Source organism: Lissotriton helveticus, chromosome 3_1, assembly GCF_964261635.1.
Source record: "Lissotriton helveticus chromosome 3_1, aLisHel1.1, whole genome shotgun sequence".
In the NCBI taxonomy this organism is placed as follows: Eukaryota; Metazoa; Chordata; class Amphibia; order Caudata; family Salamandridae; genus Lissotriton; species Lissotriton helveticus.
In genome coordinates, this window is record NC_136061.1 from 109,677,653 (window position 1) to 109,703,631 (window position 25,979).

Below are 25,979 nucleotides of genomic sequence, written 5' to 3' on the forward strand. Positions count from 1 at the left end.
TGTGCCTCGAGTGTGCCACACCTGAGGCACTGAAAGGACACACGTGGGAACATTTGGCTGATTCACCCTGTATACAAGTAGGTTTAATGCATATAGTTGACCTGTATGAATTTGAACCTGGAGTTGTGAGAGACCTGCTTGGCAGCGGCGTCACTAGGGTTGGTGTCACCCAGTGCGGTAACTCATGGTGTCACCCGTGAGGTCCACACCCCCCTTGTGACGCCACTGCCACTTAGGACAACTGGCACTAAGGCTCTTCATGACCACAAGTAACACTGCCACGGGGAGGTTCAAAATAAACAAATATCATAGTGCGCAGTACCTGTAACAGCCTCTCGAGTCCTCTGGCTGGGCTTCTCAAGGGTTAAACGCCTGGGCCTGGTCTGTGTAGTGTGATAACTCTCCACAATCACTGGTAGTGGTGAGGTATCGCTGCCATGGGAGCTTCAAATGGAATGACGCAGCCTTGTGCAGCACACAAGGAATAAGCAAAAAGCCTTGGATTTTTTATGTTCAGGAAGGTGGGAGGACGCTAATTCTTCCAGCAATAGGCAGAGTGAGATGCTGGGGCTCTAAGAAGGGGTGAAAAATCAAAGCCTCATTAACAACTGATGGTCTTTTAAAGACCTGTGAAGTACTCAGGTGCTGCTGCGATAAGACTCTAGGCCAGCCAGCCTACAGCAGCTCAAAAACTGTGTGCGTTTGCCCAGGAAGCTGTCTCTGCCCGGGCTGACACACATGATGGGGTGGGGGCTGAAACCCTAACAGCCCTATGGGCGTTGCACGCCTGATACACACTCACCAATAGGTATTTGAAACTGTTAGCCTCCCATTTAAGCTCGGTGCGATGAAGCGTAGTCCTCTCCAGAATCCGTTGTTATTTTCCCGTGAGAGTAGGTAAACTTTTACCCAATTCACACTGAGCCCAAAGAATATGCCAAATCTATCCAGTGCTACTATGACCATTTCAAATTACTCTGGGGGGCTGTGGAGGTATACAAGGGTATCCAAAATTAGGAGGTGCAAACAATTAAATTACCATGGGTCTCAGAAGGGGGGATGGTAGTGATATGGCACACCACCCTTGATGCTAGGCACCCGCTTGGAACCTGCATAGTCTCTCTCTTTACCGTACCCCGTTGTTTGCACCTTCTAATAAACTTGGTTCCGCTCCAACGTGAAGGAATCCAGATTCAGTGTTTTTTATACCTTTTTAACACTAGTAAACCCTGGTCAGAGTGGGCCTTAGTACGCCCATACCGCCGGGGTTTACCACTACACTTCATTGGTCCTGACGAAGGCCTGACTAATTGCTCACACATAGGCAGAAACATGTTGACCACACCTCAGGGATAAAACTGGACTTTTAATGTTGGTCCTTTATCCTACACCTTTGTTTTTACTCGTGTCCAATTAGCAAAACTAATAAACTATCTTTTTGACACAATTTGGACATGTTTAACTCATTTATCTCACACTTCACCAATAACTCAACCAGCTCCGCAGTAAACTGGCGTTGCAGCACACTAGGGTGGCATTCGGCCACTCCTGGTGGGGCCCGATGATGAAGCATGTCACCAACTAGGTTGCTGAGTGAGGGCCTTCTGAATAACCAGAATTGGTTTCCCTCACAGGTAATCTCTACCGTGAGTGTTGTTACATGCTTGCTCTTCTTTGACCTTTATTGTTAATACACTCCTCTGTTGATTTCTTGATTTCTCTCGAGGGGAGTAGGAGTGTTTGTTCCGTTCCCTTCCTCTCTTGTTGATACAGGTTAAAATTAAACACAACACACCAGGAAGCCAAAGGTCTAACATGCGTTTAATCCAAAAATAGTGAGCAGCAAAGCAAATAATCAAATCACAATTGTCATTTTATCTGACCGAGATCTTGCTCAGAATGATTAGTTTGAGCATATGATGCTACAATGTATGCAGGTTTGAATGGCTTAAATACATTTCCCCCTCAACTAAAGACTATTAAGGAACAAGCATTGGAAATGCAATAGGTCTCGCAATAGAATAGTTAGACATTTTTCTTTTTGCAAATGGAAGAGTGGCGTTGCGTGGATGAGTGGCGTTGCGTGGATGAGTGGCGTTGCGTGGATGAGTGGCGTGTGTGAGTGGCGTTGCGTGTGTGAGTGGCGTGTGTGAGTGGCGTTGCGTGTGTGAGTGGCGTTGCGTATGTGAGTGGCGTAGCATGTGTGAGTGGCGTTGCGTGTGTGAGTGGCGTTGCGTGTGTGAGTGGCGTTGCGTGTGTGAGTGGCGTTGCGTGTGTGAGTGGCGTTGCGTGGATGAGTGGGGTTGGAATGCAATAAGTATCGCATTAGAAAAGTTGTAGGTATTGGTCTTGTAAATGACATAATTTATTTATTTTTGCGATGTTAAAATTGCTATATTGATGGCTTTGTCATTTACAATGCCAATAGTTATAACGTTTGCAAATGTGACACCTATAGCATTTGGAATGCAACATGTTTAGTATTTACGTGACTTATATGGCAGCTCTGGTCGTTATGCTACATCTCTAGATAGTTTTATCTTCCGCAAATGTGACACCTATTGTAACACAATATGTGTTGTGAGGGTGGGTGAGGGGTTGAGGGTGAGGTGTTGAGGGTGAGGGGTTGAGGGTGAGTGAGGGTGAGGGTGAGTGAGGGTGAGGTGTTGAGGGTGAGGCGTTGAGGGTGAGTGAGGGTGAGGCTGAGGTGTTGAGGGTGAGTGAGGGTGAGGAGTTGAGGGTGAGTGAGGGTGAGGGTGAGTGAGTGTGAGGGGTTGAGGGTGAGTGAGGGTGAGGATGAGCGAGGGTGAGGGGTTGAGGGTGAGTGAGGGTGAGTGAGGGTGAGGCTGAGGGGTTGAGGGTAAGTGAGGGTGAGTGAGGGTGAGGCTGAGGGGTTGAGGGTAAGTGAGGGTGAGTGAGAGTGAGGGTGAGTGAGTGGTTGAGGGTGAACGGTTGAGGGTGAGTGAGGGTGAGGTGTTGAGGGTGAGTGAGGGTGAGTGAGGGGTTGAGGGTGAGGTGTTGAGGGTGAGTGAGGGTGAGGGTGAGGTGTTGAGGGTGAGTGAGGGTGAGGGTTTGAGAGTGAGTGAGGGTGAGGCGTTGAGGGTGAGTGAGGGTGAGTGTGGGTGAGGGTGAGTGAGGGTGGGTGAGGGTGAGTGAGGGTGAGGCTGAGTGAGGGTGAGTGAGGGTGAGGGGTTGAGGGTGAGTGAGGGTGAGGGGTTGAGGGTGAGTGAGGATGAGGGGTTGAGGATGAGGGGTTGAGGGTGAGTGAGGGTGAGGGGTTGAGGCTGAGTGAGGGTGAGGGTGATTGAGGGTAAGGGGTTGAGGCTGAGTGAGGGTGAGGGTGAGGGGTTGAGGGTGAGTGAGGGTGAGGTGTTGAGGGTGAGTGAGGGTGAGGGTGTGGGTGAGGGCGAGTGAGGGTGAGGGTGAGGGGTTGAGGGTGAGTGAGGGTGACTGAGGGTGAGTGAGGGTGAGTGAGTGTGAGTGAGGGTGGGGGTGAGTGAGGGTGAGTGAGTGTGAGTGAGGGTGAGTGAGGGTGAGGTGTTGAGGGTGGTTGAGGGGTTGAGGGTGAGTGAGGGTGAGGGGTTGAGGCTGAGTGAGGGTGAGGGGTTGAGGGTGAGTGATGGTGAGGGTGAGTGAGGGTGAGTGAGGGTGAGTGAGGGTGAGGGTGAGTGAGGGTGAGTGAGGGTGAGGGTGATTGAGGGTGAGTGAGGGTGAGGGTGGGTGAGGGTGAGTGAGGGTGAGTGAGGGTGAGGGTGAGTGAGGGTGAGTGAGGGTGAGTGAGGGTGAGGGGTTGAGGGTGAGTGAGGGTGAGGGTGATTGAGGGTGAGTGAGGGTGAGGGTGAGTGAGGGTGAGGGTGAGTGAGGGTGAGTGAGGGCAAGGGTGAGTGAGGGAGGGTGTGATGCGAAAGCACAACATCTGAATCCCTGAGCTTGTGTTTGAATAGAAGATTGGAATACATTCTGAATGGCGTGCACTGTTAAAGCTTACCAACGGCCGGTGCCATGCTCTGCTAATAAGAATTAAGCTGCAAAAGCGCCTCACTCATGAGCCTGCACACTTCATTTCAAAGCAATATAAAGATGACTTGTTCCCGAGAATGTTTTATGGCTGCCTCGTTGTCGCTCTTGTACTCATCCGACCTTATTAATGTGTCTGGTATTAACAAAATAATTTTCTTTTTGCCGATCTTGCTTTATTGCTTTCCAAATTTAGAAAAAAAAAGAAACGATAACGAGCTGGCAAACAGGAGAACACACTCGTCAAGCCAAGTTGTTTTTATTGCTCATCACAAAGGAATCAAAATCCGCTCCGAGCACTTTCAATGCAGGTTTCCGTGATTGCTCGAGACAGCGTTTGCCCAACAATGTCACAGAGGTCAGCCGAGAAATAAAATATAATACACTTTTTTCAAGAAAGCACAACATCTGAATGCAGTGTCCGCGGTGTAAGAAGAGCCCTGGGGGAGGGAGCGAAAGGGATGCACTTGCAGAACAAAGGCAGACCTTCTGCTAATTGACTGAAAAATTAGCCCGGCCCCCTGTGGGAAGCACGCAGGCCAGCAGCAGATGGAGACACTTCGGACACTGTTGCAAGCCAGGCTCCCCACAACCTGCTGTGAAGCTGCCCGCAATTAAGGGTCACAACACTTTCTTGTTTAACAGAACACAAGCAAGATGAGAAAAATAACAAGCATTGACCGCCAGTACCACTCATTTTTAGCCAGCAGCCCTTTTGTCATCAGACTTTCACCTTGAGCAGGAAAGAGGAAATCATTAAATAGAACAAGGGAGGAGAGAAGGAAAGGTGACAGAGAACTGCTGGAGGAGCAAAGAGGAGAAAAGAAATGCGACACGGTGGGCAGGGGAGGGGGCGGAGCGGGTAAAAAAAAAAAAGACGGAGGGAAAGGCAGATAAGGGGAGGGGGGAGGAGAAATGCGACACGGCGGGCAGGGGAGGGGGCGGAGCGGGGAGAGCGGCATGTGGGTGTGAAGAAGCCGGGGCCTTTAAGGTGTCGGAGGAATGCGGCTGAGGGAACAGACGGCGATTGCGGCTGAGGGAACTGATGTGCACGCGCTTTTAAGCTCAATGCACATGCGCATTGAGCTTAAAAGTCACGGGCACTGCAAGGAATCGCCACGATTCCTTGCTTGTTAGTTAAAGGTTGTTTAAGCCGCAATAGGCTTGCAGGCTCGATGCGCATGCGCATCGACAGGCGAGACCTAATAAAGGAGGGGGAGGGGAAGAATAACTAAAGGATGCATTCCCATGGAGTGTTGAAAGAAAAATAACAAATAGTTACCTACATTCAGCAGTGGAAGGGTACAAAGAATTCAATCAAAAACTATGTAAACAAGAAATGGTTTAGGTGCAGGACAAGAATAAGTATGGCAAGTCATTGAATAAGGAAGGAGCACAGAGCTAAGATAGAAGAGAAATCTAATCAAAAGAACGGGGCTGACACAAATCGCACTGTATTATATTGTAGACAATAGGTCTTCCACAGCCGACCTTTAATGCTGCCTATAAGTGAGACCTACAAGTGAGCAGAGACAGAAAACAGAGGAAAGCAGACTGTTATGGTTAAGCTGTGACTTCATTGACATGCAAGGCTTAGATAACACCTCACAAGATGGATGAAGCCCGTAGTCAGAGAACTTTGTTTGATGCCCAGAAGACAGGAGGGTCGGATTACAATTAGTGACTACAGTGGTCATCATGCTGATGTGAATATACCAAAGTTCCAAGTCAAAGAGACCATGGGCAAGCCATGCATGTATACATTTTGGACTCTTGGTCCTGTAGACAGGCCCTGTATATGCAAACACCACCTAATTAATATAACCACAAAACAGAATCTTGGTTATAAAGGTCAGGCTCTGTAAATCTATGTGTTCCCCATCCCTTCAAACTCTGCTGAAACCTTGTCACATAGTTAGGGTCTATGTAAAACCGGGTCACACCCTGACACATACTTTAATGGTTCTGTAGACAGGCCGTTTTAATTACCCACACCTTACCATCTAGTGTCTTGGTCCCATAACGCTTTCCAGGACTTTTGCCACCACGGTTTTTCGAGCTGCCTCCAGACTTCTTTGATGCCCATCTTGACTGGCACTGGGTGAGGGGTGCCAGAGTTAAGACTCCTGTCACAAATAAAAAGAAGCTGTAGTGAAGAAAGATGCAGAGTCCAAGGTTTCTATCACATTAGTTTAGTTAGTTCCCATCTTATCATCGGTCTAAATGATGCTACACACGATTCCCAGACGCAACATCACATCTCACGCCTTGGTGATGCTGATGAATCTCTGAAAATCTGATATGATAGAGAAAGCACCTAAGCAGGATAGGGGGTTGTGGTGTCCTCAAGAAAAGATGAGGAAATGTGCCCCTAAAGGTTCAAAATAGTATTTCATGTAGCAATCAATTAAAAAGTCTTGGGACTCAAAAGGCTCAAGATTAGAAACAATGAAGGTTTACTAAAAATATTAAAGAATAACAAAAGGCAAACATATAGTCAATCTCAAAATCAGTCAAAATGCATAATAATAGGCAGTTAGCATAAGGCTCATTTGTCAAAGGCTGGCAGCATTTAAATAGATGCAGCAAGAACAAAATCGGGAAAATAGTCTAATTCCAGACTATGCAGCAAATCAATAAGAAATCAGGCTACATCCTTAGAGGCTCAGAAAAAGGGCACACACAGACTCAAACCTTAGCTTTTTATAGACCAATTCATGATAAATACCACACAGTCAGCTTAAGGTGAATAAATGTATCATGTCGATGAATCAAAATAAAGGATTAATACAATGCCACCATCCTAGCACTATCACTCTGACCTAATGTCGTCACACATAACACTACAAATCTGGTTTCATAAACAATGAAAGTCACACGAGTGAATGAATTCACAGTGAATAAGTAATGATGAGACCTTGGAGAGATAAATCAGCAAAAGAACTTTCTCCAAGGCTCTCCAAAAACAAAGTGCCATCTCAAAGCATCAGTGCACATTTTGCTGCAAGCAGTGTTAATGGGAAATGAAAATATGATATAAAAACATAGCTACTCTGAAATCCAATATAACGTTGAGGCTTAATTGAGGCCCAGTTCAGCCTATGCCAAGGAAATTCAGATTGACACACTTTTCCATCCTTTCCTCTGACCAAGAGACCAAACTCCCTCCTTTAATCCCTCGATTCATGCTGAATCAACTGTTCTACAATAGCTCCGAACAAACATGTTTCAGGTATCTCCATATAAAAGTATCAACTGTTTTAACGAGTCACCACAGGTGTTGTTTATATCCACAACCACTTTACATTTTTTTTAATATGCACACTTAGCCAACAGTTCGACACACAATCTCATTCGCACGACATTAAACTGCTTTATTCATTAAAGCAGCCCACTTTAGGCATGTATCAATGACTTTCTTCCACTTCTCCCACAAAGTTAGAAACTCACAATGCAGCTACAACAAAATGGAGACACCGCACGTTCCCAGGTGAGCAGAGAAGAACACAGTGCAAAAGAAAACTAATAACTCTTATACTAACGCAAACACAGAAATAAACAAGCTAGCAACAAAGTAAACAAATCCCGCCGCCCCCCGTCCCTCACTTACCTACCTCCGGCCGCTGGAACACGCTGTGACGCACACCGCAACCACAAGTCGGCCTGGAGCGCGCCTGCAGAGAAGCGGGAGGACAGGAGCGTGACGCGCGTGAACGTGCACGTTGACGTTCCGCGCGTTCACGGACCTGAGTCGGCTCGTGGCCAGCTCTGTGTCGGGCTCGTCACCCTGACACATACTTTAATGGTTCTGTAGACAGGCCGTTTTAATTACCCACACCTTACCATCTAGTGTTTTTTCGAGCTGCCTCCAGACTTCTTTGATGCCCATCTTGACTGGCACTGGGTGAGGGGTGCCAGAGTTAAGACTCCTGTCACAAACAAGCTGAGGATCAACGGGCGCGCACGACGCAGCGTGGGCGTGCACATCAGCTGAAGATCGCCGGAGAAGACACAAGTCTGCCTTCTGCCGTGACTGACCCGATGCGGAGGGAAAGAGCCCGGTGAGTGGGGGGGGGGGGCGGCAGAGAGAGAGAGAGTGTGAGAGTGTGTGTGTGTGTGTGTGTGTGCATGCATGCATGCGTGCGTGCATGTGTCTGTCTGTCTGTGTGTGTGTCTGGCGCATGCCTGCCTGCCTGCCTTTGTGCGCGTTCACAGACCCTGGTCGGCTCGTCCACCTCTCTGTAGTCCCTTGCTAGCTTACTAGGCGACAATAGTTCTCGTTGCCGAGACCTAAAAACGTGACAGAAACGTGTTATTTTCAGCAAAACCTATTCAACGAGCAGGTGATGGAATCTTCCAATTTCTCAAAATAGCACTTCTGGTTGCCAGCATCGAAAGTGAGGCTACACTTTACTAAGAGATACAAGAAAAGTTAGGTACAACCCAAAGCAGTCACCCCTAACCTGGGAGGAGTAAAAGAATACCACTTCGAAGCACTAGTGTGGCTGAAAGACAGGGATATGGAGATTTATACCGAGCAATATCATCTGATTATGAATGAATAAATGTCTATTGTTCAGAATTCCCTTGTGAAAAGGGCAAACTGAAAGCAAAAGTGCGGTTTCTTACTGTCCTACAAAGAACTGTAAATAGGGTGGTTTATGAGGTTTTGCCAATAAGTTATGGCAGACAAACGCTCTTCAACTACGTGTGGGGTTTGAACACTCGAGATAAACCTGCCCCTTTAGTAAATTGACATCTACCACACCTATCAACTGCACTAGAGACAGCATAACATTTTCTTTTTATGACAAGCATTTCGGGTTCTACATTTAAATTGTATTTTATAGCTCTCCAGATAGCAAAAGGAACACAATGTTGTCAGACAGTATGCAGGATGAGGGAATGGCGCTCTTGTCACATGAAACTCATGCAACCAGCTGTTCGCTTGACAATCAGGTGCATATTTTACAATAACTAATGAAGAACACGGTGACTTTGATCAGGCGATTTGTACTACATCAAATTCTCCAGCTTGCCCCTTCTGCTTGTTTTAATTGAATGTACTACTCCATATTTATGACATAAAACTGTACTGCTTGCATCGACGTTTATTTTAAACATGAAATAGACAGCACGGTTGTGCATCATATTAAAGGCCCAATACCACACTTGTTTCACTATAGTTTAATGCGTTTTTTAAAATGCAAGTCAAACTAAAAATAACGTGAATCCAATCTTTTTTTTCATAGAGGGCTAAAACGTGTTTGTTTCACGTAGCTGGTAGCCACTGTGTCACCAGGGCATTGCAATTTCGACAGAATTCTATTGCCACTGCTGGGCTAGCATGAAATGAAAGACCACACTCTCAGAACAGTTTGCACAGTTAGATAAACACAAACCACTGGGATTCTGACATGGGCCCTTTTGCACAGAAGAACCAATATGAACTGATACATTTAAAGCTGTTTAGGCTTGTTTGTCCAGCTGAACACACTTAACTTCAGCTTTTAATGGGTAACAAGAGATGACTCCCCAGAAATTGATGGTCTCTGAGAGGTTTGTTTACACTTCACACGATGGTGATTTTGGGGAGCAGACTCCCCACATCATTGGTATCAGGATGCTGAATCCCTTAAAATGATAGCATGTAAGTGCCTCCATCAAAACATTTACAGTCACAGTTCTCCATGGTCAGCCGCACATACATACATCCACTCACTCACTAATACAGCCATTGACATATCCCCTCATACTCACACACTAATTGAATCACCCATAGAACTACTCAAACACCTACACATTCACCCATACAGTCAATAACACAGCCACTTACTCACCCGAACAGTTACACACACACCGACTTACTTAATCATACAAATAGTAACACGTAGTCACTCACCTATACAGTCACTGACAGAAGCATGAACTCATCCATATAGCTGCTCTCACATTCACACACTCAAGCATACAGTCACTCATATACCCAGTCACTCACCTATACTGCCTTTCATATACCCAGTTACTCACCCATACTCACACAAGCACTCAATCACTAACACAGCCACATAGACACTCACTCACCCATACAGCTACTCACATATGCACTCACCACCCAAGCAGCCGCTGACTCACCCACTCCCTCATCCATACAGGCAGTCACACACCTCTTCACCCATACGCACAGACACCCAGACAACCAATGATAGTCAGACAACCAGTCAACCACCCATATAGCCATTCATGTACCCACTAACACACTCATACATCCACTTAGACATCAACTGACAGACAGATACACACATTGACGCAACCAGTCACTCAACTATAAATTCACTGAGACACCTAATCATTCGCTTATACGGTCAATCATACATCCACCCAGTCATCCATACAGTCACTCATACACCCATTGATTCACCAATACACCTAGAAATATATATTTAACACTCACAAAGGTTTAAAAACACTCACAGTCACTGGATGATGTCATCACTGATGTCAGCAGTGATGTAATTTGAGAAGTCATCAGTGATGTCACTGACCACGTCATGAGTAATGTAATATGTGAGGTTGTAAGCAGTGTGAGTAGTGGGGGGGTGAGTTATAGTGTAACTCAGCTAACTATAACACCTGAATTTCTCTGGTTTTGTATGAGTAAAGTCTGACCCTAACTATAACGTCCCTGTAACCTTTGTTTTTTTGTGAATATATATATATATATATATATTCACTGAAAAAACCATAGGTTATAGACCATATATAGTTAGGAATTAGCATTTACAAAACCTTGAAAATTCACTGAAAAAACCATAGGTTATAGACCATATATAGTTAGGAATTAGCATTTAAAAAACCTTATTTTACTCACACAAAACCATTGAAATTCCATATATAGTTAGTTGCACTAACTATATATCGCGCACCCGCAATCCACTGCTGATCATGTCACATATTACATCATTCATGACATGGTCAGTGACATCACTGATGACATCTCAAATGACATCACTGATGACATCACTGATGACAACATCCAGTGACTGTATGTTTCTGTAAAGTTAAAATATGTCTTACATATTGAAGAATGAGTGGATGTATAAGTGTCTGGATGAAGGATTTAGTAGGTGCGTGACTGACTGTATGAGTGAGTGATTAAATGTGTCTCACTGAATGCATGGGTTAGTGACTAAACTGTCTTAATTTGTGCATCATAATGTCTGTTGTGATGTAAACTGCTGCATGTGTTGATCATTAGCTATACGAGAGGCTATATGTGTTATTGATTGGTTGCCCAAATATTTGTATGGGAGATTGAGTTTGTGTAGGGGTGGCTGGGAGGTGTGTGACTCTGTGCATAGATGTGCGAGCAGTTGATTCACTAGGTGTATGAGTTCAAGAGTGCATGTGGAAACAGCTACATGGGCAGTTGACTGTGTGCATGAGTGTATTGATGAGTGAATGGATATCTCAATGCTACATGTCATAGTAAGTACATATGTAAAACACAGTACATGTGAGAGTTGGCATATATAAATAACTGTGCATGAGAGCCACTGAATGTGTGAGTGGTTGTATGGATCATTGTGAACTTGTATCAGGGATTGTGTAAGAGAGTAAATATGTGTTAGTATATGTTTGAATAAGTAAGGTGTGTATAACTGTATAGTTGAAGAAATGGAGGTGAGATTGTTTATTTGCATGACTGACTAGGTGTGTGAGTAACTCCATGGATGAGTGACAGTGTGTGAGTGTCTGTATACACTGAGTGTATCTAAGGTTATATTAGAGTCTGAAGAGGTTTATCGTATTAGCACAAGAATGATGTCAAATGAGATGTCATCATTGATGTCATCAGTGATGTCATTTGAGATGTCATCAGTGATGTCATCAGTGATGTCACTGACCATGTCATGAATGATGTAATATGTGACATGATCAGCAGTGGATTGCGGGTGCGCGATATATAGTTAGTGCAACTAACTATATATGGAATTTCAATGGTTTTGTGTGAGTAAAATAAGGTTTTTTAAATGCCAATTCCTAACTATATATGGTCTATAACCTATGGTTTTTTCAGTGAATTTTCAATGTTTTGTAAATGCTAATTCCTAACTATATATGGTCTATAACCTATGGTTTTTTCAGTGAATTTCATTGGTTTTTTAACAGCTAATATCTGTAGCTGTAAAATGTATTCTTCTTTAAATCCAAAAATATATTTTATATGTTTATTAATAACTTTTTTTTAAAATATTTGTTTTTCTTCGTTCCCGCTTCGCGAATCGGGAAGCTTCCCGTTAGCTGACCTTGATGCCGCGAAATAGACCGCGAGCCGGTAAACGTTTCTTTACCGCAACTGCCGCGTTAGAAAACAACATCATCACGCCTCCCGTCCGCATGACGTTTCGCGTTGTCGCGTGATACGTCATATGACGTGCTACGTTAGCGAACTGGTACGCTTACCGAGTCGCAAAGCACAGGTTTCTGGAAGCAAACCGGGAGGCCCTGCAAAGCGCGTAACGTAAACACAGCAGGTCATGTGACTTGGTAATAACACTTTTCATTGGTTCATTTCACTTTTGGTTTCCTAATGATGTAAGACTAGGTCATATAATATAAAATGAACACTTTTCATTGGTTGAGAACTATTGTTTTTCCCAAATGATGAAAATCCCTCCTTCTTTCCTCACTCTGACTTTCATCATTGTGAGAGAAAGACCCTTTGTTACCAGTGAGCAATGGCTTCTTTAGTAGCTTCAGCTGGTGCTTCCCCACCACCTCCACCACATCCAAGGAAGAGTGGACCACCTGCTCAAGTTATAATTCAACAAGAAGAGGAAGAAGAGGAACAGGACGACGAGCACGAAGAGAGGCACTTTTTGCCTGAGGAGCCCAGGACGTCTCACCGGAAAGAAAACTTCATTTGGCAATTTTTTAAAATTCCCAAAGGTCAGAAAAAAGTAAATGCAAGATACGTAACTTGCCTTATATGTCAAGATAGACTGTCCAGAGGGACCGACAAAAAATACAGTTTCGGAAACTACACAATGCATCGCCATATGACTAGGTGGCATCCTAACAACTACAGTGCTGCACAGTTTCGTAACGACCTAGATAATCTCCCTATTATGGCCAGAAGATCTGTTGTACCGGAAGTAACTGGACCAGAGGGCAGGGAGATGGTGCCAAATATACAAACAAGATTTCGTGAAGTAAAACAAGTCTGCGTACATTGCAGTGGATTCATTTGCTACGGAGAAAGAAGCATCACTCTGATCAACAGAGCTATTGACTATCATATGCAAGTTTGTACGAAACGCCCCAAATAATAAATTCTTTTTTTTTGTTTTGTTGCTCCTGTTGAGCCCTTTACAATGAATCGTTTTCGTTGCCCCCTCCGAAAAAAAACCAAAAAAAAAATAAAACTGTTCAGAAAAATTCAAAAAAAGTAAAAAAATGTTCAGAAAAATAATAAAAAAAATATAAAACAACAAAAACAATAAAAAAAAAAGTTCTTTTCAGAACTACCTCCCCGTTATTAAAAAATTGGTACAATATTTGGAACTGTGCCAACCTCTATTTCTCTTAGTTCGCTTCCCAGTTCGCTCCCCGGTACGCGAACCGGAAGCGAACCCAAAATTTTTTTTTAAAAAAAAGAACAGTAAGTATAAGGGAAGGAAACAGACAGTTATGTTAAAAGAAAGACAGCTATAGGGGAGTAAACTAGAGATACTATTACCCGTAATCCACTGCTGATGATGTCACATATTACATCATTCATGACATGCTCAATGACATCATCAGCAGAGGATTGCGGGTAACAGTATCCCTAGTTTATTCCCTATAGCTGTGTTTCTTTTAACATAACTGTCTGTTTCCTTCCCTTATACTTACTGTTATTTAAAAAAAAATTTTTTTAGATCAGTCAGAAACAGTGAAAGTAATGAAATATAAAAGACTACGTACAATATAAGCACTGTATGCAACAACTTTGACACTTACAGAAGCCTCACCTTCTCCATGCCTCCTACACAGTTCTACATGTACATCATAAATGCAAACAGAACAGAATTAATTATACATGTTAAATGGTTTATTTTTGCTGTTCTCAGAATGTATCAAATTTCACTAAAACAGTGACTTGAAGGTATTCATCATATAACAGCGGGGAAAAAAAAACACAATCAAAATGATTGTGTTTAAAAAACCCATACAACATAACAAATCAGAATTCAAAACTCCTTAAAGTTAACTTACTTTCCATGACGGCCAAGGATGTCCTATGAACAGCTTACACTCTGTTGTGCTGTTATTACTTTCAACCCGCCACTTTCTGAAAGAAAACCTCCATCGTTTTCAAAAACATGTTACATACAATAAATGACTTCTCGCTCTCTACCACACGTTTCCACAAGGCCAAATCGTGTCTGAGCCATTTATAACTCTTAGAATTCTTTTAAACCAATCCCGTCATGTTGTATTTCCGCAACTTTCACAATGAAAATGTTGAAGATCATTTTCACAATCCTGGACTAGTAATATCTTCCCCTTCTTGCTCAATCATGTTCTACATTTCCTATCACACTGATACTGCTTACTATGAAGCAGACTTACACTACCTTTATGACTAGTACAATTATTTAATTCTCTACATCACTTTTAATCACAAAGCAATGTAAAACAGTAGACAGCATTGCAGACTTACATTCCCTCTACTCCATGTTTTGATTGGCTGCTTCAATTAGCTTATAAAAAGAAACAGTTTTTCTGAACTCATTCAAAGTGCACGTATTTCTCCATGACGTCCAGTGTTATGATAAGAAGTTATGTCTCTATACTACACTTATCCTCAACGCCAAATCGTGTAGGAGCCATTAGAACTTCTTGAAATTCCTCAGAGCACATCCCGAGATTCTTTCCCTAAAATTTTGGTTTTAAAAACACCAGGTAAGAGTTTTTAAGGTCATACGGCAATTTTTTTTTGAAAATTAAAACAGAATCATTGCAGAATGACCAGCCATTTCTACACTTTAAATAAGCTGTATAATGTCCTGATGTTATTGAAGGACCATCATGATATATAATTGCTACAGTTACAAAAGTCCTTCCTGATATTGACAACTGTGAAGCCACAAAATTTTTAATTAAAGTTGTCAATTTTGTTCCATCAGGCCTACATCGTTGGAACATTAAAATGACATACTGGCCATATGTTCGTATAAATAATGTGGACATCATTTCAGATTTACATTGGCTACACTCCATGTTGTGATCAGCTGCTTTTACTAGCTTATTAAAAGAGACTGATTTACTGTCTGGCAAAGTTAAATATATAAATCTTTCTGAGTCTACACTAGTAGTACTTGATACCCTACAGTTCTCGCAGTCATGCTGCCATTGATAAGAAAGCCCAAACAGGTGATCTACATCTACACCTTCATCATGCAATACATCAAGCATATACATTAAAAACTCCTGACAATCTTGCTGACTATTTTGAGAGAATTGTGTTTGGCCTGAACATCTGTCTAACAGATTTCGAATTTCAGACACACTTTCTATGTTTGTTCTATCAGTGCTACATTTCTCTAACACAGAATTTAACAAACTGCAAAATCTTTGATCAGAATTGACCACAATCTCTTCTTTTACATTTTCTAGAGAAAACAAAACATTAACCACTACATTAGCATAGCAGTTGACACCAGAACTGTTTTCAAATTGAAAACCAACAACATCTTCAACAGAATCCTTTTTGTTTCTGCTTATAATTTCAGGTTCATCAACTTTTCGTCTTTTTGCTACAACCTCCCCAGTATTGGTCACATTTCTTCGTTTCCGGCCTACCACACGTTTCTCAAACAAAGGATACTGAGGCAAATGTGGCGCATACTCTCTTCTTAACCTATTGTATTCCTTAACACAATCTAGATCCGCACAAATGTTTGTGACATCACACTCAATCAAGTACAATCCCGATAAAGTTCTAACTCGTGACAATGCCACATATGCCATACCCTCCTTGAACACAGAACTGCCAATATTCACCAATGCACAGTCTACACTTAAACCTTGCGATTTATGGATTGTCACCGCATATGCCAAGCAAACAGGAAACTGCTTACGACGAACATATAAGTCTTTTACAAGCAAAAATCTAGCAGAACAACGACCAATTAGCTGTACTTCCTCAATGCCATCAAATTTAATTTTTAAAAATTCAATTCCATCTCTATTTCTGTATTTCACAAAATCAACAACATTACCCATTGATCCATTTACCAGACCTCTTTCAACATGTAAATTCCTTCTTAAAATTATACGGCAGTTCAAGCACACATTCAGAGTCTTTTCAAAACCCGCAGTTTTAGATATACTCTTCTCTAATGAATCCAATTTTGTTTTCAGATTCTCAGACAAAATAATTGTTGATCCCATATGCTCTACTCTGTCAATAGCTTCCAGTTTCACAATCTCTTGCTTTTCTAAATGCAACATTTTGTTATTGAATTTGGCACATTCTGCAAGAGTTGGCATCAAACATATTCCAGATTTTTTCTCAGTAACTTTCTGAAAAATATTCTCAGGCACAACATCTTCGTCTGGATATAAATTTGTCAGTAATCGTGGATGTAAAGCTTCTTTCCCATGCTCGGTCACTTTTCCAATTTTAACATCTTGTAGAATAGTCTTGTAAACTTCATCCTTTGCCTGACGCATATTTTCATGCAGTTCAGCATAATTGAAGTTTAACCATATATTGACATTGCCAATGCTCCCTAAGCACTTCCTGGTATCTTCATGCGTGAGCATTTTGAACACAGGTTGCCCTTTCACTGGTGTCAGCTGCAGAAGATCTCCGAAAACAATGATGTGTTTGCCACCAAATAACACATCATACTCTGTTTTGAGAACTTCTTGCATTCTCAAATGCACAAAGGCAAGCATGACATTGGAAACCATGCTTACTTCGTCAATGATAAGAAGTTTCATTTTCCTCAAGACTCTTGAAACTTCAAAACAAGCATCTCCAGATAGCTTGTGATATTCTAATTTGTTGTCATGCTCCACTGGCAGCATCAGTAAACGATGTAAAGTAATCCCTTTAATGTTATGTGCTGCCAGTCCAGTTGGAGCGGTGACAACACAAGACAGCAATGACTCTGTCCTTTCCTGCAAATAACATGAAATTGCTTTAATAAGGAAACTTTTTCCAGTTCCCGCTTCTCCACTCACGTACAGTCGGACAGGCTTCAACGACGTACATGAGCACTCTTTCTTGTCATGACTTAATCCATGATCAATTTGCATGGTAATCTCGTCATATATTTTCCTCTGCTCAACGTTGAGTTGTCTTTCCAACTCTTCTAAGTTAACCGCATCCTCCTGAGCATGTGCCATGGCTCTTTCCACTTCATTCATAGCAGTGGCAGCTTCATTTTCGATAAGAGGTCCTCCTAGTGGATCCTGACTCAATGAAGCAGAACTCTGACTGTCCTGAGAACTGTCTCTGGCAATCTCGGCTGCAATCGTTGCTTCCTGCTCAATTTCCACATTCAACATTTCTACATATTTGGGAAAAGCAGAACATTCTATGGTCTCCTTGGCAGCATTGAATGAGTCTTCATAACAAAGGAAATCTCCAAGCAGTTCCTCTTCTGCACGCCAAGGCTTAAAAAGTTGCAAAAGTGCTAAATAGAAAAACTCCTTTTTTTCAGGAGATTCGCCACTCAATTTTCGATGGTTTATCAAGTGGCATTTTCTTTGCTTGACCAGACATCCCTCACTTCCTATTACAGCATACACTCCTTTCTCAGTATCTTCTTTGATGTTCCTCTTGAATATGTAATTTTGCAGAACCTCATACAGACAAACATTCTCGAGGTGACTGCTTCGATTTGGATAATATGTATCCAACATGTTGCTCTTCAAAATGTCGGTACTGTTTGGCTCCTTTTCCGCCAAATACTCAATTTCCCGCACAGGTTTCAGAACTCGATTACGCGTTGCAGCAAGACCAACACTCACCCAAACGATACTCCTGGACTTGGCATAGAGACTTGCTGAAGACAACCGGTCAGAACATTCGTAAGCTCCGATTTCTCGATGCGACAACATCTTCAGACTGAAACTGTACAACTTCTTGCTGAGGCTCTTTTCATGGGAAATGTCCTCCCACATATCCTTCAATTCTGTCTTCTCTTTTTTGGTGATGTAAGATGTCACATACCGAGCCACAGCCATACAGTTATCAGCCACAAACTGTATATCCATGTTAGCATTCCACATGGACAAAATCACCGGGTTGTAGTCGTTGATGTACTTAGACTCTTCATTCCTCTTCAAATTGTATGTCAGTCATAAGCTTTTATTCGATATGCAAGATATCTTGTAAGCACATTTAAATACAAGCATTACAGTTTCAAAAATAGAAAAACATTGCGTACAAGAAGCCAGTATAAAACTCATTTAAGAGGGATAAAAGGGCATAAAGTGCCCGTTAATAAATTAGCTAAAAAAATGAATTAAACAGCTACTGACAATCTCTTACAACGAATAAGCCAAAACTGCTTTAAAAATTTAGCTATTCCACACACTATAGGGGGAGAAGTGTCTGTGGTTAGGATACGCAAGGCTACTAGGTGGTTACGTGTGCCCATATTTCGACATAGAGGTTTCAGCCAAGAGCTCCTAGGCCTTGCATAATCCGGGCATTCGAATAAGACGTGGGCAATGGACTCAACCCTGCTCGGGCAACATGCACAATTAGGGGAAGTGCGGCCCACTGATGACCATTTCGATACCACAGCACCTACAGGGAGGGATCCAACTCTAAATTTGAAATAAAGTGCTCGATCAAAGGGGATAGTAATCATGTCCAGGAAGGGTTCAAAGGCAACAATGTCTTTAATTTGTAAAAAGGCAACCGTGGATTTGCAGTGGTTGGAGTTTGTACTTAAGCGCTCCGAAATCCATTTCCAATAATGTGTCTTAACCACTTCTTTTGGAGGGGCTGAACGTGATGGCCAACAATCTCCAAGACCGATCTTCTCCAGGAGGTTCTTAGTTTCACTTAACCATCTTATCTTTGGCCAACCCCCCAGGCTCATTATATCCCCCAGGGCATCAGCATAAGACTTTAATTCTTCGGCCCTCCATATTCGTGTCCATAATAGGAGCGGCCGGAGCTGGGCCTGGTCTTTGATATTTTTACAGCCCGTGTCCAACCACACTGGTACAGATGGAGTGCTCAGTGGAACGGAGATAATGGATTTCAGTAGCTTACTCTCCGCTGTCACTAGGGAGTCCATTCGGCAGTGGCCCCACAGTTCGGCCCCATAGTTCGGCCCCATACAAGGCCGATGACACAACTTTGGCCTTGTAGATGTCGATTACTGGGGTAAGAGATCTCCTAGGTGAGGCCCTGAACTCCCTCATAAGGGCTCCTCCAACTCTCCTATGGTTAAGGACCATTTTTTCAATGTGGTTTGCCCAGGACAACCTATCCGTAATTCGAATGCCGAGGTAGTCGAATTCGGCTACTTTTTCTAAAGGGATCGAATTAAGTGACGGTGGGCGGCCTAGTTTCTTAGGAGGGTTTAGGACTAAATATTTTGTTTTATCCACATTTATTGTTAACCCTTTTGCTGTACAAAACTCCTGAAATCGTGTTAGCAATTTCTGTAGGCCTTGTGGGGTCTTTGAAATCAGGAGCGTGTCGTCCGCAAAGAGTAGGGTGGGGATGCGAACTCCTCCGAGGCAGGGGGCGTCGGCTGGTTCTTGCTGAAGATGTTTGACCACCCCGTTCACATATAGCGAGAAGAGGGTGGGAGCCAAGACACAGCCCTGTCTTACGCCCCTAGACACTGGTATCTTCTCGGTGAGCTCTCCGTTCTTACCCCAGCGGACTTGTGCATAGGTATGGGTATGAAGGCTAATGAGAAGGGACAAGATATAAGGGGGTAGTCCCATCTCATAGAGTACCCTCCAAAGCTCTTCCCGGGGAACCAGGTCAAAGGCAGTCTTCAGGTCTATAAAGGCCAAGTAAAGACTACCCTTGCCTAGCTCCACCACCTTCCACCCCAATAGTGCCAGCCTAAACACCTGCTCTATTGTCCCCATGCCTGTCCGAAAACCTGCCTGAAAGTCTGATAGGATTTTATTCTCCTCCACCCAATGAAGAATCCTACCAAGGATAGCTTTCCCAGCTATCTTTTGGGTGGAGTCTATCAGACTTATAGGGCGGTAGTTCCCCGGTGTTTCCCTACACCCTTTTTTGTAAATCGGGACCACCACTGCCCCTTTCCAGGAATCTGGCACTGCCCCTCCCGCCATAATATCATTCAGGAGAGCCGCTATAACCCTAGCCCACTCCGTTGGGAATGCCCTCATAAGGTCCCCCGGTAGGCCATCAGGGCCTGCTGCCTTACGCGGTGCTACCCAACCTATAACCCCCTCAATCTCTAGGGGAGTGAAGAGGTCATAGGCAAGGGGTTCAATTTCACGTGTAAGGTCCATCCCCGAGATCAGTTCCCCATCTGGAGGGAGATATAAATTCCCAAAGTGTTTTACCCAGTTTTGGGGCGGGATGTTACAGGGTCTCATTGCTGCATCGGGTTTATTCCGTGTGCTAATGAGATTCCAAAAGGCCCTTGAGTCCCTGATCTTGCTAGCCTGGAGGAGGTCATCCCAAAATTTTGCTTCCCATTCCATCCTGGCAAGTTTAATAGATTTATTATAAGCCTTCCTAGCTTCCTGAATCACGCCTCGGGATTTAAGTTTAACCGCCTCTACTAGCCTTGCCTTGAGGACCCTACAGGTTTGGGTATACCAACCTTCGACTCGTTTTTTTGATTTTTTATTGCCCGACTGATTTGGATACATGGTAAACACATTGGTTAGGGCTTCTACCAGGGAGACAAAAAGCCCACTAGCTCCACCCTCCCCTTCTAGGGAGGTTCCAAGGGTTGTTACTGCTTGGATTAAAAGGGATTGAATTTCCCCTACCTTTGCCTCGGATAAGACCAGTTTCGCCCATTTTATTCGTCTGCCACAAGGGGAGACTTCGGACTCATCCGGGGATGGGGCTACCAGGTTAATATTAACCCTATTTGAAGTGCACCACCACTGGACCATACTTAGAGAGAGTGAATTGTGGTCACTTTCAATCGAAGGGACCACCTGCATGTCCCTTACATAAGGCCATAAACATACGTCTATTAGAAAGTAATCTAATCTAGAGGAGTGTCCTGGCCTATTGTAGGTGTGGGCCCCCCCCCTATCCGAGGGTGTCCTCCCATTTGCTGCCCTCAAGTTAAATTCGAGGCACAGTGAGTATAACTGGAGCGTGACTGCTGTCCAGCTTCTAATCGGTGGGATTTCTAGTGCCGGGATCCCCTTCCTGGTATCCTCCTCATCTTGGTCGAGGGAGACATCCGAGCCCAAGGGCTCGAACGTACAGTTCATATCACCTGCGACCAATGTGCATGTTTTATGAGGGGTGTTATTTAACAAAGTCTCGAGGAGTGATATTACAGGAGACTTCCTGCCACCCTTTGTTCCCCGGGCGTAAACATTGTAAACATTTAAGACAGTTCTTCCCCTTTGATCTAATAGGGTGATGTTTTGTATGTCCGGGGAGCCTGTGGGGAACTCCACTACTCTACAGTCTAGGGATGCTGCGACCCAGATGAGGAGGCCGCCCGATGGTCGCCCTCTCCCTGATGGCGAGACTTGTGCTGAGGTAAAGTAGGAAGAGAAACCCACCCTATGGGCCGGGGCCGAGCTCCATGTCTCTTGAAAGAGGCACAAGGAGTACTCATCAACCCAAGCATTAAAATCTGGTAGAGCCAGTTTTCTTGCAATCCCAGCCACATTCCAGCTGAAAACCTTAAAGACTAGGTCCGTCCCAGCTGGAGTGCAGTTGGGCACTACAAAGCCTCTATCTAGGGGCCTCCTCTCCAGCATCTGGGGGGAAGAAGAACCCTGTGGGGAAGCTACAGAGGTTCCTATTTCATTAGTGTGGTTTACTTGGGTAAGTGGTACTCCTGCGGGCTCTACTCTGCTCCCAGTTTCCAGTCACTGAGGGCCTAATGCCCACAGTTGGTTCTCCCTAGTGCCCCCCGAGACCCCAGCCCAGTTTTGACCAGTCAAAGGGGAACCAAAACTTCCCTCAGTTGGGCTAGCATTTTGCCTGGGGTAAAAGTAAGAAAGGTCTACCACCTTTATCCCCGGGATCCCCATACTTTTAATCGGAGTACAGATCGTTGGGACTACTCTTGAGTCTTGGAAGTTTATGATAATACAATCCCCCTCCTGTGTTTTTCTCCCCAGCCCTACCCAGCCCACTCTGCGGACACTTAGAATAATGCCGTCCACACTCAGCGGAATTGGCTTATTCGCCTTCAGCCAGTGGATACACTTATTTTTAAGTGATTGGTGATTTTCCACCTGGCCATCCTTTAAAGGGGGCACGTTGAGCATGACAGCAACGAAAGGTTGGCAGTCTGGTGGGAGATTAACAGGGGGGATCCGTCGTACTGGTATGCTGGGGACCATTGGGGGTGTAGGGGGGGCTGTAGAATGGGATACAGACTTGGGGGCTTTCCCTGTAGATAGCCCGTGTGATATGGTACGTGCCCCTGGTTTTTGGGAAACTTCCGTTTTACCACTAACTGGCTGTGGCTGTTTTTGTATGGGGGGGTTAGATTTATTTATGGCAGGTTCTAAGTGTAGTGAAGGTCCCTTAAGTTTTGGCCCTGAGTTGGGACGGGGAGGAGATTTAAGAGCTGAAATTAATGGGTTTTTGTCGACAACTTTATTTGGGCCAGTGAATGGTTTAGGGTCTCTCTGAGATGATGGTTCATTCCCCTTAGCGCCCAAATCCCTGATTTCGGTCACTCTGGTTATTTGTTTAAAAGTTGTTTTAAGTGAGTACAACCCATCGAGGGTTGATTGCTCTAATTTATCTATCCTCTCTCCTAAACCCTTGACTTGCGATAGTAATGGTTTCAAGAGGCTGTATACCTTCTCAAGAATGTTTTCCAATGAAGCCAAATCAGAGAGCTTAGGGGCCTTAGCAGTGATAACGTCTGGATGTAGCCCTATGGGAGAGATCTGAGCATCCCTGTCTGTATCAATTACATTCACTATGGGCGTATCCCTTTTGGTTGACATACTCATTCCTAAACGACTTCTTGCTCTTTGGTAAAGAGCGGCCTGACTCACTAGCCTACCCTTTTTACGTTTTCTTGGCTTTTTGCTGAATGGTCTAGTCTCCTGCCTAGTCTCGGGCATTTGAGAGTTGGGGGACGCCCTAACTGATCCCCCTTCTGATATAACTATGGTGGGCGCGAGAGGATTTGAGGACTCTAGATCGCTAATTGCCTCGCTTTGAGCATTTGGTGATAGTGGTATGGGCAACATGCTTGGGTCATCATCTTCCGTTGTTGCTATAGGGAGAAGCACGACCAGATTTTCCAGCCTATCTATGTTATGCTCTACGCCAGCCAACTGAGAGGGGTCTGCAGGAACACCTGGGACACTGGGTGTGGGAACAGATTGGGGCCGAGTACAGGCCGGTGTAAGCGACTGAGCGGCAACCCCTAGAGATGAACGTCTTGAGGGGAGGTATACCTCAGATAAACGTCGCTCAGAAATGGCAATTTCCTTTTCAATCACCGCCGCCACCCTGGTGATGAACCGGTCCATAGTTCCTATAACAGGGCTTGCGGCATTTGACCCCTTGTCAGCTTCGCTCCTAAGAGGCTTACCAGAGCGAGTAGACATGGTTACTGGAAACAAAACGGACGACACACCTGGTTAATGTACTCACTGTTGGCAGTTGGTAAGGGACGTGGCCCAGCCCAGCCTCTGTCAGCCCCGGACTGCCACAGACTGCCCGCCCTTTGCTCGGGCTTCGCTCGGCGTCCCGCTCGCGTCCCGCGGAGCGCTTGACAGCGCGTTGAAAAAGAGAGTGTTGCAGGCGGGGGGCGTGGCTGGTGGTGGGCGCGTCCACTCGCGCAGCTGTGAGAGCAGGGACTCCTGGATCTTCGAGTCCCTGCTACAGCGCCAACGCCGGTTTGGTGTTGCTCCCGGCGCCTTCAGGAGCCCAGCGCCTCCAATTTGCTCACACCCTCCTTGGTCCGCGAAGCGGCACCCGCGAAGCGGGTGCGGCGAGGGGCAGCGGCGTGCAGGAACACAGAAAGCAGTCCCTGGGTCAGCAAGACGTGTAGATGGCTCCCCAACACAGCGCTAGTCAATTTCTGCTCCCAGGTAGGATCAAATTGTATGTGTTTTTAGGTGATTTCTTCATCACATTATGTCGCAGCGAAGACATCAAACTGTTCACTCTTCCTTTAGAAATCACCGGTCGTGGAAAGCCGAAACGACATTTGGTGTAGAACTTGTCTTTGTTCCAGAATTTACGACGACAGTACTTTCCACATCGATGGCTTTGGAAACGTAGAACTTTTTCTCTTAGGCTTTTTTTCTCGTTTGCGTTTGGAACAGCACACGTAGAATACTGTTCTATGAAACTCATCACTGAGTCTTCTGCATCCGTTCCAAATTTAGGTGCATCCTTGATCCACAGCAACATATGTATATGAGGAGCACCTCTTGCTTGGTACTCCTTCCTCCAGAAGAAATCCAACACCTCTCCAAGAGGTGGATTCTTCTTATTCATGATGAAAGACATCATACCTTCAAATCTATGATTGAAGTACCTACATACATTGACTGGATCCAAAGAGCACAGTTCTCCGGGTGTCTTGAATTCGATGTTTTCTACATTAGCATTTGCCTCTCGTAGAAATTCAAGTAAGTCTTCCCAGCCATACTCAGCACAGCTCAAAGTGAGGAACCATGTGGGAGTTCCTAAGTTCCTCAGCATACATTTTAAATCACCATGACGACGGTACCAGTACTCATTAGTACCACGCTGACACGCCATGAGATTAATCAGGTGAGAATCCAAAATACTGTCTTGGACATTGACTTTATCCATAAAGTCACTTGCCGAGATGTTTTGCATGTGTATACCACTTTTCAAGATGTGGTTCACTGCATATGACAGTCCAGACAGATCGCTTTCAAACAGGAGATGAAACAAATAAGGAATGCATTGTCGAAACCTAGGATCTCCTGCATACAATCGCAAAGTCCGGTATTCAGAAGCAGGAATTTGATGAGGTCGCTCATCATATCTTCCTCCCTGACCTGTTGGAAAAAGCTGTGGGAAACACCGAGCTTCCAAACTTTCCTCCCAAACACTAATGGGACTCCCTTTCGCTTGTTTCATTTGAAACAACTCAATAGCATTCCCCATGACTTCCTTGGAATGCAAAGGATTAACACTATAATGTTCATATATTTCTTCACTAGTACAGGGTTCTACTTTCTCAATTTGACCAGCACACAAATCGCTATCCTCTTCCTCACTTACTTCCTCTTCTGCAACATATACATTTTTATAGTATTTATTATATTTTTTCAAATACAATGTTGCCCTTTTGACTTTCCTAACATCTACTAAATCTTGCCATATTTTCTTATTCTTTGTCGGAACCCCATTAACTAAGATAACAAGAGGTTCCTCTTCCACTTTTTCTACTCCAATTGTGTTAATGTTTTTCTTCAAATCTAGAGGCAAATAAACAACTCTTCCCTTTAATCCTCTCTGTAAATCTGATGGAGGCAATTTCCCTGTCTTTGGCTCCATTCTTACAATAGCCTGAAAGGGATGGATACTTTGAATCAAAATAGATTCATAAGTATTTAAATCCTTCAATTCAGAAGGAATCTCAACCAATTCCAGATTATTATGAACTGCTCTAGCAGGCATCTGGTTTTGATTTAATTTGTTACAACAATAAGTACACACACGTTGATCCAATCCCAAATCAAAACAATTTTCTACCATCAAGTATGTTGTAAAATCCTTCCATTCACTATTATTT

General features: G+C 44.1%; 1 protein-coding gene across 1 annotated transcript in view; it reads right to left on the minus strand.

Annotated features, from left to right (window-relative positions):
• LOC144822668 (uncharacterized) overlaps window positions 1-23,808 on the minus strand; it is a 51,307-nt gene extending 27,499 nt beyond the window's left edge. The window contains exons 1-2 of the mRNA XM_078680441.1: window positions 23,047-23,808; window positions 6,018-6,163 (exon numbers count right to left, since the gene is read on the minus strand). Coding sequence (XP_078536567.1) covers window positions 6,018-6,163; window positions 23,047-23,808 — 908 coding nt within the window. The remainder of the gene's footprint in view (window positions 1-6,017; window positions 6,164-23,046) is intronic.
• Between the last annotated feature and the right edge of the window lie 2,171 nt (window positions 23,809-25,979).